At 44.6% G+C, this 16,429-nt stretch overlaps 1 protein-coding gene across 1 annotated transcript in view; it reads left to right on the forward strand.

The window, feature by feature from the left end:
• LOC310800496 (aldo-keto reductase family 1 member D1-like) overlaps positions 1–16,429 on the forward strand; it is a gene marked incomplete at its 5' end in the record, with an annotated part of 49,537 nt that overhangs the window by 29,635 nt on the left and 3,473 nt on the right. The window contains 3 exons of the mRNA XM_083663099.1: positions 13,199–13,276; positions 15,452–15,574; positions 16,161–16,270. Coding sequence (XP_083519225.1) covers positions 13,199–13,276; positions 15,452–15,574; positions 16,161–16,270 — 311 coding nt within the window. The remainder of the gene's footprint in view (positions 1–13,198; positions 13,277–15,451; positions 15,575–16,160; positions 16,271–16,429) is intronic.

Genomic DNA, 16,429 nt, shown 5'->3' on the forward strand with positions numbered 1-16,429 from the left:
AAAACACCTATATAAAAAGAACATAAGAACAAGGTGTTTTAAAACTACAAACATTAAACCTCCCTATCCCTAGCTACGTTCACATCTCCCCACCCCTTGCCCTCACCACGCCCCTCCCACCACCCACCCCGCAAACCGTGACTCTCTAAGACCGTCCTATCCCTAGCTATGGCCCCTCCCACATCCCCCCTAGCCACTCCCTCTACCCACCCATCAACCCCCAACTCTTAATGCCTCCAGCCACAGCTATTGCCGGCGAGGCATAAAAACAAATTTTTCATAAAGTTTCTTGCTCAGGGGGGCATCAGTGCTGGGTGCTGGCTGGTGCGATGCAGGGCTCGGCAGCTGGGACACTCCTGATAGCTTTCCTCCAGCACGGCGGCGGCGCCAGGGGGGCATGTCACACGGACTCCCACACTGAAAACGGGAGACTTTGGCTCTCAGATTAACAGCGTGATAACCACTACTCTGCGGAATCCCTTCCGAATAGTTTACACAAGCCCTTTTCCCACATGCGCTTTGTACCGCAAAATGACCGGAACGTGGTGTAATGCCTGCATGTGAGAAAGGCGCTGTGCCGGTATAAGCGCGACCCCGTCGTCCCCGACATTTCACCACTTTCGACCTAGTCAGAAGAGCGGTATGCTCTTAAGGGGACGCAAGTGGAAACGGTTCCAGTCATTTTCCGCGACAGCGGTCCTTCAATCATGGGCGAGGAGTAGCCTACACACGTTGCTTAATGTTCCAGCGGGCATAATCTAATTATTCGCGCACATTAAAGCAAACTGGCGAAATGATCTTGTGATAGCCTAATAAGAGCAGTGTCAGCTTGCTGATTTCCGAAGGCAACCCCGGACACATCAAACGAAGCCAGTCTGCTTTCTCTACATACATACAAGCGTTGAGCAGCTTGCAAGCCTTTCTCGCTGTGTCTGTCCTGTGGCTGCTGCTCTCGAGCAGAGAGGGGAGGGGGAAATCGGCTGTGTTGATTACGCTGGCGGCTTGACGCTGCTCTTAAGTCAAACGAGTGTGATTTATTGTGTGACAACTGACAAGCGAACTTATTTCGAGTTTTGCCGACCCCCCAAATAAGCTCCCCCCTCCCCCCGCCCCCCCAACATACAGGAAAATTCGCTGATAGATTCCCACATGCGCGAGCAGAAGTGTGAAGGGAAATGTCCGATATTGACTTACAGGTAATTTTCCGGTACGCATGTGGGAAAACGGCTTATAGCTTATAGTGTCATGTTCTGACGGGGTTCTTCTGTCTCTGAAGCCACATGGACGGTGATGACAAAGAAGGTACATTGATAAGAAGTGACACTTCACTATTGCAACAACAGCGCGCAGCCGCAGAGCTACACCTCCGCCATTTTGGCGACTAGTGAAATTTCTTCCTGGTGTGGAGCTGCTTTGACGCTACCGCGGCGCCTCTATGCGCCTCTAGCGGCTGGGAGGGAGGGAGACAACCACATGTTTTGCTAGCAACAAAAACCAATAAACATATTTTTTTAAATCTTGTAAAACAGTAGGCTACATGAATTAAATGTATTCTTCAGGAAGTGCAACTTCTCTCACACTTCAACATCACTGTCCTGCGATTAGTAGATTTAACACTGACTGTATGGTTGAATAACTCTTCTTTTTAAACATTATTATAGTTAGATGAGATTCAAGATCAGAAGGGCTGAGGCGCAGCATAACAAGTTTAAGGCTGCACCTTTCACAGAGGAGCGTATTATTATACTGTGTGCGTATTATGATATGATATATGATATTGTATTGTATTATATTATATTGAATGAAGATTAAACAGAATTCCAAGTGGAAACCATGGCTTCAATATTTATTAAACTATTTATTTAAAGTCCCTGGAAACCAGAAATATTTCTTTATTATTTAGCATTTTGAGTTCATCACATCACAGGACCCTATGTTAATAAGCCACCAGCCAAATTTGAACGATGATGAACGTCGCAAAGTATATAAATTTAGGTTTGACAGGTGTGGCAAAACGCATGAAAATCGATTATTTTTTAGAGTGTATTATCTCCCGCGGAATGTGTGGGCGTGTCCCATCTACAGCAGGGAAATTTCTGTCTCGGAGAGCGCGAGAGAGAGGGGGGAGGGAAACGGAGAGAGAGAGAAAGAGAGATGAGTGCACACACCGTGTGTGTGTGTGTGTGTGTGTGTGTTCGCGCGTTGCTCCCCTGGTTGCTCCGTGGCTCTGAGAGGAAGAGATCTCTGTCCGTTCTCTCTCTCTCTCTCTCTCTCTCTCTCTCTCTCTCTCTCTCTCTCTCTCTCTCTCTCTCTCTCTCTCTCTAGTCCGAGAGAGAGAGAGAGAGAGAGAGAGAGAGAGAGAGAGAGGAGCACATGGCTTGGAGCACATGGCTTGAAACCCGACACCTTGCTAATCTCACACACAGGCACAGGGAGACGGACAGCGAGGGAGCGCTGTCACTGGGGGCAAAGAACAGACTTGCCATAGGTGGGTGCGGATTGCACGCGTGTACAAAGGTTATATAGAGCTTATGACGTCATAAGCTCCTACATTTTAGCACCTCACGCGCTGCTCTCTTCAATGAGGAAGTATCTTGTAGAATCTTGTAGAAAAGTGTCGATTTTAAGGCTTTGGGTTGAAAGTAATGCATAATAATTTCGGAGGCATATAATTAGTAACAAGATCCTAAATAACATAGTTAGAACGTTTTTGTGGATTTTGGTTTCCAGGGACTTTAAACTATTTCAAACACATTATACATATATATTTTAAAAACATTAAGTGCCGCATCATGTCATATAAAAACAGTTTTCTGTACAATGGAAAATGAAACTTTCAAATGTCTAAAATACCCAATTTTTTAAACAACTTATTTTTAAAATAACCACATGGGACAAACATTCATGTGATGAAATTCAAAACAGTAAAGATAAAAAGTCCTTACTTCAAATTGGCAAATCAACAGGAGCATGGTCCCCATTCTCAGTCACCGACTGTGTTCACTACAGACTGATACTCGGGACAGGTTCCTAAAACATACCCTGTATATGTGTGTGGGGCTGCTGGTAGCTTTAGCTAAAACATACCCTGTATATGTGTGTGGGGCTGCTGGTAGCTTTAGCTAAAACATACCCTGTATGTGTGTGGGGCTCCTGGTAGCTTTAGCTTCCACTCATCCAGTGATTTAATCCTGCAAAAACTGCATGGCAGTTAAAACTGACATAATACAAGGCTGCTCCCTATGGGGCAGAGGGGTACAAGTATTTCGACTTAGGAAAAGGAGACAAAAAATAAATTAATCCTGAATTATCACACTGTAAACACCGGCCCAAACCCAAAAGCACCAATTGTTTAGCTGCTGATGTGATATGCATAAGAAACATTCTCCTCTTAACACCTCATCAAAGTTAAGCCACCGGTAGGCTCTCGTTTTTCCTCCAAATGTACATTAGCCTAACAATGTCTCAAAAAGAAATCTGTAAATTTTGTGCAAATCAGAATGGAATGTGTTCCTGTCCAGATGTTTCAGAAGAAATACTATTTGTTAAGTATGCATGTTACACATTGGATGACACCCAACTTAACATGTGTCCTTGACTACAGCAGGGAGCGTTGATTGATTAGGCATAAGACTTATTATTTCAAATTAGCAATTCACAGCTGTACCACTCTCATTTCACACTGAATATGCTTTGCATGTGTGTGTGTGTATGCAATTTTATACGCCTTACTGTACTTGCACCCCATGTACTGTGTATGCACATGTACATTCTGTGTTTTTAAATCATGCATGGAAGCGTTTTATCTTCTCAACACAAGCACATAAAGACTTGACCAAAAAGCAGAAAAAAGCACAAACGTAACAAAACAAAAGAAATCTCAGCATCTTTGGCTCAAAATAGTGTTTGTGAATGGATTGAAAAATTGAAAATGGATTGAAAAAAAAAAAAAAAATTAGATTAGATTAGATTAGACAAATATTTACAAAATATATACACTATGAACAAACTCATTTAACCGTCACGATGGACGACATGGTGAATTAAGAGCGCTGACGATCAAAGTGCACAGAGCTTTGGGCTGTCACTGTCCTCCTGACCTCCCGTTGCGCCTTCGCCGCCTGAAAGAAATCACACAATGCAATGAGTCATGAGAGGCATTATAATGCAGGGCTGTTTTCAACACAACGTACTGTGTGTGTGTGTGTGTGTGTGTCTGTGTGTGTGTGCCAGTACCAACCTGCTTGTTGCGCTGCCCCAAAAGATATTCCACATCGCTCTCTTTGTCAGCCAAGTCGTCACTCAGTTTCTCGAGCTGATTCTTGAGATATTCCACATAATGTTCCTCCACCCCTACCCTGCGCTGCAAATAAGCCCTACCCTCCCCAAATAAGCTCCCCCCTCCCCCCGCCCCCCCAACATACAGGAAAATTCGCTGATAGATTCCCACATACGCGAGCAGAAGTGTGAAGGGAAATGTCCGATATTGACTTACAGGTAATTTTCCGGTACGCATGTGGGAAAACGGCTACAGTGGAACGTCCCCTGTGCCTTCTTATAATCAGTTCAATCAGCCTAGATTCTTGATTAACAGCTCAATCAAATGAAATAAATGATAATCAATCATAAATTATAATCAATCATATCATAATGCTCTGATTCTGGAGCAATTTGGACTGTTTGTAAATCTCAGTCTTTAACAGGTCCCTTTTCTCAAACCTTCTACATGAACTCTCAGACTTTGGCTCTCAGATTAACAGCGTGATAACCACTACTCTGCGGAATCCCTTCCGAATAGTTTACACAGTGGAACGTCCCCTGTGCCTTCTTATAATCAGTTCAATCAGCCTAGATTCTTGATTAACAGCTCAATCAAATGAAATAAATGATAATCAATCATAAATTATAATCAATCATATCATAATGCTCTGATTCTGGAGCAATTTGGACTGTTTGTAAATCTCAGTCTTTAACAGGTCCCTTTTCTCAAACCTTCTACATGAACTCTCAGACTTTGGCTCTCAGATTAACAGCATGATAACCACTACTCTGCGGAATCCCTTCCGAATAGTTTACACAGTGGAACGTCCCCTGTGCTCTCTCTCAGTTCTTTCAACTGCAACCTGCAGTCACCGCAGAGACCTCTTGACTTCCCATATTGTCAAGCTAGCAATACTAATCCGCTGCTGTAAATAGTATGGAGCAGGGATTAATTTACAATCTGTTTTGAGCTATTGATCTGGTTTGAACAGTGTCAGACCTGGGTGAGGGACAAGGACCAACAGATCCAGACATGATCTGACAAAGACCGTATCAAACAGAATTATTTATTTTGAAGAAAAAAAAAACACCTATATAAAAAGAACATAAGAACAAGGTGTTTTAAAACTACAAACATTAAACCTCCCTATCCCTAGCTACGTTCACATCTCCCCACCCCTTGCCCTCACCACGCCCCTCCCACCACCCACCCCGCAAACCGTGACTCTCTAAGACCGTCCTATCCCTAGCTATGGCCCCTCCCACATCCCCCCTAGCCACTCCCTCTACCCACCCATCAACCCCCAACTCTTAATGCCTCCAGCCACAGCTATTGCCGGCGAGGCATAAAAACAAATTTTTCATAAAGTTTCTTGCTCAGGGGGGCATCAGTGCTGGGTGCTGGCTGGTGCGATGCAGGGCTCGGCAGCTGGGACACTCCTGATAGCTTTCCTCCAGCACGGCGGCGGCGCCAGGGGGGCATGTCACACGGACTCCCACACTGAAAAAAATCCAATCTTGGATTCTACAAGATTAACAGCGTGATAACCACTACTCTGCGGAATCCCTTCCGAATAGTTTACACAGTGGAACGTCCCCTGTGCTCTCTCTCTCTGTTCTTTCAACTTGTTATTCTGGTCCTTCAGCTGACCCACACAGTGCTCCAACTGGCCAATCTTGGATTCTACAAGATTAACAGCGTGATAACCACTACTCTGCGGAATCCCTTCCGAATAGTTTAAAACATAATACTAGCAGCTGGAGCTAGCTAGAACAAAAACAAAAAAACTAATGAAACACTAATGATTAGTCTAATCTGTGTGATTGACAGGAGAGAGGATCAGAGGGGTGGTGTTTTTACCACCATCATTAACACAGGGACAGAAGATTGGGAAGAGTTTCTCAGTGAAGGTGCAGCCAGTGAAGGAGTAGATGAGAGCTGCAGCATCTACATCATAAAAGGAGACCAGACCCTCCTCATAATCCACAAACAACCTTCTAAGGCTTGGTTTTCATGTAGTGGAGGCCACCAGGGCCTGTCAGGTAAGGTTAGATGGTGTAGTGTGTGGACCCAAATGCAGAAGAGGAGAAGGCAGCAGGCAAGGCAGGCAAGGTTTGTTGGAGCCAAAACAGTCTTTACTGAAAACTTCAAAAATACAAAATAACAAAATCCACTAGCCAGAGGCTAGGCTCTACTCAGGACCAAATGTCAAAATACACAGAGCACTAGGACAGGGTGATACATACCAAACCGGAGACAGATAGACAATGACTCGACAAGGACATGTCAGGATCGGTGTTAGACATGTGGATCTATTCGCGGGTAGTTGATGGCCAAGACACACTCGGTAACTGAAGTCCCGATGAGTAGGGAAGTTGTGGAACTTGATAGCTAGGTCTGCACTGTTCGAGGTTGGGAACGGTTGCAGAGGTTGACGTGATATTAGTTTATGAACCACTAGAGAGGACCTGCAGAAACGAACCTTTATAGAACCGGAATATGACATCACCTGTGTCATGACATCACCAGCCGATGACACTTATGAATCATGACATCATCAGTGATCGATGACATCATAGTAGGAAAGATGACATCATCTAACAGTAGCCCCCCCCTCTCGGGGCCAAGCCGAGAGGGTCAACCAGGAGTTAGAGACCATGCTGCGTTGCACCACTGTCAGGATCGGTGTTAGACATGTGGATCTATTCGCGGATAGTTGATGGCCAAGGCAAACTTGGTAAGTGAAGTCTCGATGAGTAGGGAAGTTGCTCTGGTGGCCCGCACTGACGTAGAAAGGAGAGACTTCACTGTCTACAGGTATGTCATCAGGAACAGCGGCACGGAACCTGATGAGTTCCTGCAGTATGTCCAGCCTTCCTTTGCAGGCAGCCCAGTAGACCGGGGTGTATAAGCACTGTCCTCTTCTGTTGGGGTCGGCCCCGGCTTCCAAGAGGATCCGGACGCAGTCCAGGTGACCATGGACCACAGCTGAGGAGAGAGGAATGAGGCCTGTGGTGCCATCAGCTAGGTCTACCTGGACTCCATGGGTGATCAGGTAGGTCACACAGGCAGCGTGACCCCGCATGGCTGCAAGCCCCAAGCACCTAATACCGTTCCACGAACACCACTCATTAGCTCCGCCTTCCCTCCCCTTCATGGCTCCAAGATATTCTCCAAACTTGATCTACGGAACGCCTACCACCTTGTCCGCATTCGGGAGGGGGACGAGTGGAAGACGGCCTTCAACACTTCCCTTGGCCATTTTGAGTACTTGGTTATGCCATTCAGGCTTACTAACGCGGCGCCCCCGCCGTCTTCCAGACTCTCATGAATGACATTCTGAGGGATATGATCGGCCTCTTCGTTTTTGTCTACTTGGATGATATCCTCATCTTCTCACAGGATTTCGACGCCCACCAACAGCATGTCCGCCTAGTGCTCCAACGGCTGTTGGAGAACAGCCTCTTCGTCAAAGCTGAGAAGTGTGAATTTCACGCTTCTACTGTGTCCTTTCTGGGGTATGTGATTGCCGAAGGTGAGTTACGCATGGACCCCGCCAAGGTCGCGGCTGTGGCGGATTGGCCTGAACCCTCCACCTGGAAACGGCTTCAACGGTTCCTGGGGTTTGCCAATTTCTATCGGCGGTTTATCCGCAACTACGGCCGTGTGGCTGCCCCGCTTACCGCCCTCACCTCCACCTCTACTCCTCTGGAGGAGAGGACGAAGGCCGCACCGCACCTGTTACGCAGCACCACATCCAGCAGGAGAGAAGCCACATCACGGGTTAGAACGCCAGCGGCCTGGAGCAGCAGGTGGAAGCAGTCCAGGTTGTTGAGTACAGCACTGATGTAGAAAGGGGTCCAGGTTGTTGAGTACAGCACTGATGTAGAAAGGGGTGTCTGAGCCGTGTATGTTTCCGTTAGGGTCGGCCCCGGCTTCAAGGAGGATCTGGACACAGTCCAGGTGACCGCACACGGCATAGCAGAGAGGTGTCCAGTTATCCTCATCAGCTAGGTCTACCTGTGCTCCCTGTGTGATCAGGTAGTCCACACAGGCAGCATGACCCGACCGGGCTGCGAGCACCAGAGGGGTCGACCAACACTGTACCACACTGACTTGTATGCTGTGTTTTCCACCACTTATATAGCCTCAGCCCGGAAGGATTTATGACATCACTGATGACATCACAATTGCTCAAGTGACATCACTGATGATGTCACAACTGCTTTTGACATCACTGATGACATCACAACCTCTTATGACATGACTGATATCACAATGCCTCTGACATCACTGATGATGTGTTATGGCCTCCACAACACATACATCAAACCAGGCTCAAGTGGAGAACATAACATAAAACGATGCCAACACAATGATCAAAAAGGATAGGGTTTTTATTTATTTTCCCAATTCCTGAAACAAAAAGAAGCCCAAAACCATAAAACAAGAAAACCTGGCAGTTCGGCCAAAACAAGCAAAAGGGAGAGGGGTCTGGGCTGGCCCATATAGGGCCGTCGAAGCCAGCCCCTCTCCTTAAGCTAACAATTCAAAAAGTTAAAGAATAATTTAGGAAAACTAAACTAAAACTAAGAACGAAAATATAACTACCGAACTTACCAGGTTTAAACTAAAATAATAAAGCCTGGCACCTATTGTGCCAGGACCTAAGAAAGTAAAGGAATGGGCATGAGGATCGGACAAACTGCAGGTTAAATACCTGCAGGCAGAGCTGCATCAGCAATCAGCCGATTGTCTGCAGGTGTTCAGCCTAAGGTATGGGGAGCAGAGGAGATCAATTAAGCAGCTTCACACACAGTATGTTAACACATGAATGTATAGCATGATACATACCGTGTGTGAAGCTGATCATGCACCGTCCATGGCCACACAGATGTCACAATTTGACATCACTGAGACTTTGTGTGTGTGTGAGAGTGAGTGGATTTATGACATCACTGATGTCATCAGTGGGACAGACAGAAACAGACAGAGCCCTAGCTCCCTTAGATATAGATGTGCTCATTTTCTATGTATTTCCAGACACTTTTAGAGACACTGAGGGAATAAATTCATTACTGTAACACTTTTTTAATTGGAAATATGAAACAACAAACTTTTTTTCCAATGGCAAGCACTTCGATATGCTCAAGGGTATCACTCAAAATATGTATGATTAACAAATACTACGTTGTAGCTAACATTGCGAGAAATGCCATGTTGTATTACGACTACATACTTCAAGTTCAAGTTCAAGTTTATTCGTATGTCCCAGAAGGGCACTTTGGTTCACATCAGACAGTAGTGGATAATTACAACATCATTACTAGTTTGAGATTAGTAATAACGGCACACTTCAGAATTGAGATACATTATTACTAGTTTTAAAGTAATAAAGGCGCACTTCAATATTATACTATACATAAACATTTGTTGCATTATGTACAGATTCCAAAGGACCATCTGCTGCCCTCAGCCGGGTCGCCACGTGCGCAGCGCCACCGTTGCATTAGCTCCTCAAACAACGCAAGTGGCTCGCTGTGATCAGCGCCAGATGGATGTATATCGGAGGAAGAGGGAGAGGGGGGGGGGGTGGGGTGGATGATGCAAGGGCTGAACAAGGCCGGGGGTTTGGGGGGGGAAGAGTTCAGTTGCAGACGAAAACATCAGGAGAGCTGCGTCCTTGGCAGTAGAGAGTCCAGATTAGGATGAAATGTTTTGGTTGCCTGGAATTCCTTTCCGTCACACAGACCAGGGTCACACAGACCAGAAAGTCAACAGCAGGTGTCAAGTCTCTGGTTCACCAACATTAGTTCATATTCTCCTTATTGCAGATCAAGTGGAATTTCTCTGATATATCCAGATATAATCCATTTTTCACAGTTCAAATTCACAGTTCAAATTCACTGACCGCCCATCTCAATTTTCATGACGTCACAGCCTAGGGTCAATCGCTGTTGTCTTCCCGTGTCCCGCGGTGAAAGCAAGCTGGGCAGAGGGTGGGGGATCCCCGGACCCCAAAAAGTTTAGTTGATTTGCGTTGAGATACCAGCTTAGTAAATCCAATAAATCCATATTTGTCATTTCGAGTAGACGAATGCAAGTTTGCTCTGGGAGTTTTGCAGGCAGGGGCAAAGAAGGGAGATAAGGGAGAGCGAGAAAATAAAGCGACTGCCCTGTTCAAGTGCTGGATGCATACTACATGAGGGAAAAAAATCTGTTCTACTTAGAGACTCAACAACCATTTCTGTGGATTCCTTGCCCCCAAAAATGTGGAAATAGACACCAAATTTAGACACAATGCCTGGGTGGGCTAGGCGGACGGAGTGGAGGTAACATCTCCCTGCTCTTTAGCCTACTCACCGGCTGATTTGTGCCACTTATAAAGGGGCGCAAGGGGCTTGTTGACACAGAGTCTGGTGCGTGTGTGGACTGTGGACGTGAGTAAAACAGAATGAAGAAAGCACAGCGTCATCCAAATGACGGACAATATTGCCGTAAAGAGTGTGATTTGCAACACAACGATATAAACGATAGAGCCTCATATCAGACGAAATACATTTTCTATCGTCCAGACGAAATATATCGTCATATCGCCCAGCCCTACTGCAGAGCGGTGCGGGCTTGTTCTGCCTCCAACTCCGGTGTGATCCATCAATTGATCGAGTGGGATTCGCAGCATTCAAGGGTCAGGATTGGCCAATGTCAACTCCAGTCCCCACAACGATCAAATCATCCACAGGCTATGTCCCACCTCTCTCCCCGGTTTCATTCAGGTCAATGTTTGTTTTCACTCAGTATAGAGGGAATGCACCGACGCCACGCCCCCTCCCGAACACGCCCCCCTCAGCCGGACTGAGCAGCACTGAGTGTCAAATTTCCAAAACAAACGTGGCTTCTGCCAGGGGTAGTAGCGAAACCACGGCTAATATAAACGATTATCTGCTTAAAATAAAGGCAGTTGGACTCGAATGTGACCCTTACAGCTTGCCAAAGAACCAGTGGTCCATGGATGTAGACATGTGGCCAGGAATAGGGTTTCCTGACATTTATATGTACTTAATATCGACGCCGGGGAAATACACAAACCAAAGCATGAAAGCATACAAGAGCCTGGACGTAGCGTGGTCGTACTTCAAGGCTGGATTTGTTGGCGACATTAAAGTAACGAGGACAGCAATGGATATTCTGGTTGTATGTGGAGAGGTACATATTTATTTTATTACAACTTTTATTAAGAAAAATATAGCATACGCTGTCCCTAGCTTTGTTCAGAGTAAACACTATCACTCATGTAACGTTATATCTGTGCAGGTAGAACACAGCCAGAGAATGAATGAGCCCTCATTGAAACCCTGGATAGCTGCAGAGAAGACCGGGACCGTTTCATTAGCTTTCGGCAGCCTGTAAAAAGATACCTCCGACGCCTTGTTGAATCTATTTTTACAGTCAATGGCACAACAGCACTTTACCATTTTCGTTGTTTTCTCGCGGAAGCTGAACGCTAAACACCGTGACCCGGCGGCGCCACCTGGCTTGTTTAGACGTTTTGACACTCACTGCAGCTGAGTGGGCGTACCCGCACTGACTGTCGCGTCCGTGACGTCACGTGCATTCCCTCTATACGCCACACATACCTACTGAGACCCCATTTCATGCCGTCTTTAATAGGGGGAAGGGTGTAACCCAGTGGGAAATTTGGGTTTAGTTGTAAGATACTTGTATTTTGAAATTAGGACATTTATTTTGAAAGGGCGATTTTGCATTTTGGTTTATTTCTGGTGTATATGTTATAATGTTTACTTGTAATTTCTTATAACCTGTAACAGAAGAAATGTTAACCAAAGAAAAAAATATGTATTAATCGAAATGTAACTTACCTTGATGTGATTGGCTGAGAACTGTACAGAGTGTCGTCGGTTGCTATGCAGTTGCTGGGGCAGATCTGGGTGTGTCGTAGGTGTGCAGAGTGCGTGGTTCAGTCGGTCGCCGCCAAAGAGAAGAACGGAGCTAAGTCGAGAGTTATTTCCCTGTACAGTACTTTGAGAGCTTTAACCAGTTTAAGTTAAGAGCACGCTTATCGTATCAGTTTCTAAGTTGTCAACCCGAGAACTGTGGACAAGACGCGCTTTTACCGAGTGCTGAAGAGGACTTGACACCGGACAAAGCCAAGTTTGTGGACGGTCGGCAGTGTGTGTTTGTGCGTCTAGCTAAACAGTAACTGTGCCGAGCGCGTCATTTGTTAGCCCAACAAGTGGCTATATTATCAGTAACTGCTGGTGTTCTTGCCAGACCAGTGAGACATCGTGAAGCTAAGGATAAGTAAACACAGTCGAGTTTCAACTGTTACCGGACGGGACAACAGAGGAAAGAGACTTCGCCTGGCCCTGGGCTTGGAGCTGCTATCCTTGCTATCAAACACGTGGAGGACTACTGCTGCTACTTCCCGACATGCCTGCCGGACATGCCTGTGCGCTGGTGCTGACGGACGGTCATCGTTCGTCATTAAAGTTACATTACATTTATTTTATAGCTCTTCATTGAGTGAAGGGGCCATTTACGTTTGAGGCCACACCGATCCCAAGCATCGACTCAGGCCTGCAACTGGGGGTTATTTTATGTTTTTGCCGGCTTGTCTAAGGTGTATTTCCAACATTAAATGTGGGCCCACAATAGAGTAACATTACAGTATATGGTACCAAATGTGATAGGATATGTGGCACCACATAGTACAAATCAGGTTAGCAATGAGTAGGTATACTCTATGATTCAAGGGTGCATGTCACATACATGCATGTATAAACACATTGCAACATCACTGAAACGGCTCCTCACTGAGCAGCTGTGTGTGGAGTGGGTTGGAAATATACATGAATACTGTTAAGTGAATTTTGAATTCAAAGGATTGTTGATGCAACATTCTTGGCCTGTGTACAGCCTGGCAATGAGTTCTACCCTAAAGACAAGGATGGCAAGTACATCTACCACCATACAGACCTCTGTGCAACGTGGGAGGTGAGTTCTCCTGTGTTCTGCCAGGATTTTTCTTAAGCGTCATCAAATAAATTGTGAGGTCCATTCACCAGCATTGACTTGCATGTATACAGATTGTCTGAACAAATTTGAAACGATGGTAACACTTTACAATAAAGGTACATTCATTAAGTAAATCATTACTAGACACAATTGTTACGTTAGTTCTTAATTAACAGTTAACTAATGTGTAGTAATCATTAGTCTCGCTTGCCAGACTTCCCTCCCCACCGGGAGTGAACTCTGGCTCCTTATACCGTCCTACCTGTCCGTCATGCGGGAGGATGAAAGCAATCCAGTCTGTCCAAACGTTTTACCGATCTAATCTCAGTATGAGATGCAGGGAAATGTATTCTAGTAGCCGATGTGTTTAGAAGAGCATTCTCATGTTGTTCAGTCTTGCTATAGTGTAGCGTTTTATTTTACATGCTTGCTATATTTAAACTGCCATGAGATTTGTTTTTGCGGAGATGACTGCGGGGATGTAAATCGCTGTGTGGAGAGTAGGTTTGCACGGTATACCGAAATTTCAATACTTTTTCGATACTTCGAACTTTTTTTTAACTGGTCGTTGCTGTGCTTTTAAAATGAAGTTGTGGGATGCCTCGTCTAATTAAGGTTACACGCGACACAACAAATAAACACATTTCCCAGTGTCTGCATCACACTGGACATCAACACTAGGCTAGCGGGAGACTTCTCCCCCTCCATATACACGAATGTTATACGTAACGAACATGAATCTTACCGAGAGAGCTAAGCTAAAGTAGCTAACAGCTAAGCTAAGTATAACTAGGGTGTTAGCGTTAGCTAGCCGATCGGAAAAAAGCATGTAAACAGCGGTGAGATTAGTGAGAGTCGGTAAAAGGTTTCCAAACTTTTTGTGCCCAAGGCACACCAAATGGCACGACAAAATCTCAAGGCACACCTATATAGCCTAAGTCTATCGGTGCAAAATAGCCTCTATTACTCTTATCACTCTAAATGTTTTTTTATTTACTAATGTCAAATAAAATTTGACCAAATATATTACTCTAGAAATTAATTTTAAACTTGGCAAAATTACTACATCAAAGCAGCAACACACCCACTTTTTGTATAGTTTAAACTTTTAGGCTACATTTGCAATTGCAATAATGCAAAATCCCAAGGCACACCTGGACTTGTCCTAAGGCACACCAGTGTGCCGAGGCACACCATTTGGGAACCACTGGCCTACATTATGGCACACAGAGAGACATTCAGTTAATATGGCGTTATTCTTCTAACACAGAAACATTCAGTTAATATGGCGTTATTCTTCTAACACAGAAACATTCAGTTACCGGTAGTTATTCTTCTAATACAGAAACATTCGGTTAATATGGTGGTCTTCTAACACCAGAGAGGCACATTTCAAAAGGTGTCCTTCAATCCCACAGTCATAGTTAAGGGTGTTACTAAACCTTGAATTTGTGAATGTGATCAACCTTGTGGACATTATGTTTCGTAGGTATCGAGTATCGTATCTGTATCGAGTATCGTATCAGTATCGAGTATCGTGATACTAAACTTTAGCGGTATCGAAGTCAAAATTTTGGTATCGTGACAACCCTAGTGGAGAGAGGGGGTGGCTCACTTTTAAAAGTCTGTGGTGTGCAGGCAAGGCAAGTGGAGAACGAGAGTGAAAAAATAAGACGGAGATGCAGATCAAAGCACAAGCGCCAGCAAACAGGGTTGTAATTAGATTTTATTAACGAGGCTCATGTTTAAATACAGTAGTAGCATTTATTCACTGTCTGAACAACACACACTCACTGCTGCGTCACACATCTCTCTCCAAGTTAGCATCGGGTATTGGCGATATCAGAGGGTGGCGATTAGAGATCTGACTATGGTCAAGATCATGCAACTCTACGTACACTACCCTTATTGTAAAGTGTTACCGAAACAATGAAGTTATGAAACTGCTTTGAAAATAGAACATCCGATTCCTCTGTAGCTTACCTAAACACAGCCAGATACCAGAACACGGTCTCTGCTGCACCACTGGAATCGGTGTCAAGGACAATGCCATAAATTCAGTTTGCTTTAGGTTTGTTTTCTCCACTAACTCGGTGAGTCTGTTCAGTCGATCACTGCGCGCCTCTGAGGGGGAATATCTTATTCTCTCAACAGGCTTTGGAGGCTTGCAAAGACGCTGGGCTGGTCAAGTCTCTTGGAGTCTCCAACTTCAACCGCAGACAGCTGGAACTGCTGCTGACTAAGCCGGGCCTCAAACACAAACCTGTATCCAACCAGGTGGGATGCTCTTCTTTAGGCCACTATTGAAATCTGGAATAGTATTCAAGTATATATTAACAGGGAGGCATTTACATTTTTCATACATATTATGAGATTAAAGGAATGCACCAGGGCCATTGCAGATCCTTTTCTACATCCAATTATGCTAATGAAATATGGTGACAGTTTGACAAAAAAAATCTCTTTGAGCAAATTATCATTGGCAGATTATCAGATTGGCAGCAGTTTCACCTCCATGGGTTTATCCTTTTATTTTTGTACCCATTTAGTTTACAACAGTGCAACACCGTGTGGTGGATAGTACTACACTGTACGAGCCAGCTGTGCAGCCTGTGCATCATATTCTGTTGTAGTAGCCTACACTATATACTGAGTGATGAAACTCCAATCTTCCTGTCACACAATGGAAACTGTACAAATAGATTATATCATGCCAAAATAGGTATTCCTTCAACTTAAATGGTGTTGGAAATAGACTCCAATCAACCATCAATATATTTATTTATATATATATATATATATATGTGTGTGTATATATGTATATAGCAAAATCTGTGCATTTATATATTTTCTTTTTATTTAGGTTGAATGCCATCCCTACTTCACACAACCCAAGCTCCTGGAGTACTGCCGTCAGAATGACATTGTGATCGTAGGCTACAGTCCAATCGGAACCTCCAGAGATCCATCTTGGTAGGTACTGACTACGGTTCCATTGATATGGGTTTTTGAAGGCTAATATTGATACTGACATTTTACACAGAGTTTACTTATAGCTAATATTTCTTTAAACTTCTAAATTTGTATTTCACGAAAATGACACATTCAGAGTTTATTAGCAATTGCCTAGAA

This window comes from Poromitra crassiceps, assembly GCF_964638095.1.
Source record: "Poromitra crassiceps genome assembly, chromosome: 30".
NCBI lineage: Eukaryota > Metazoa > Chordata > Actinopteri > Beryciformes > Melamphaidae > Poromitra > Poromitra crassiceps.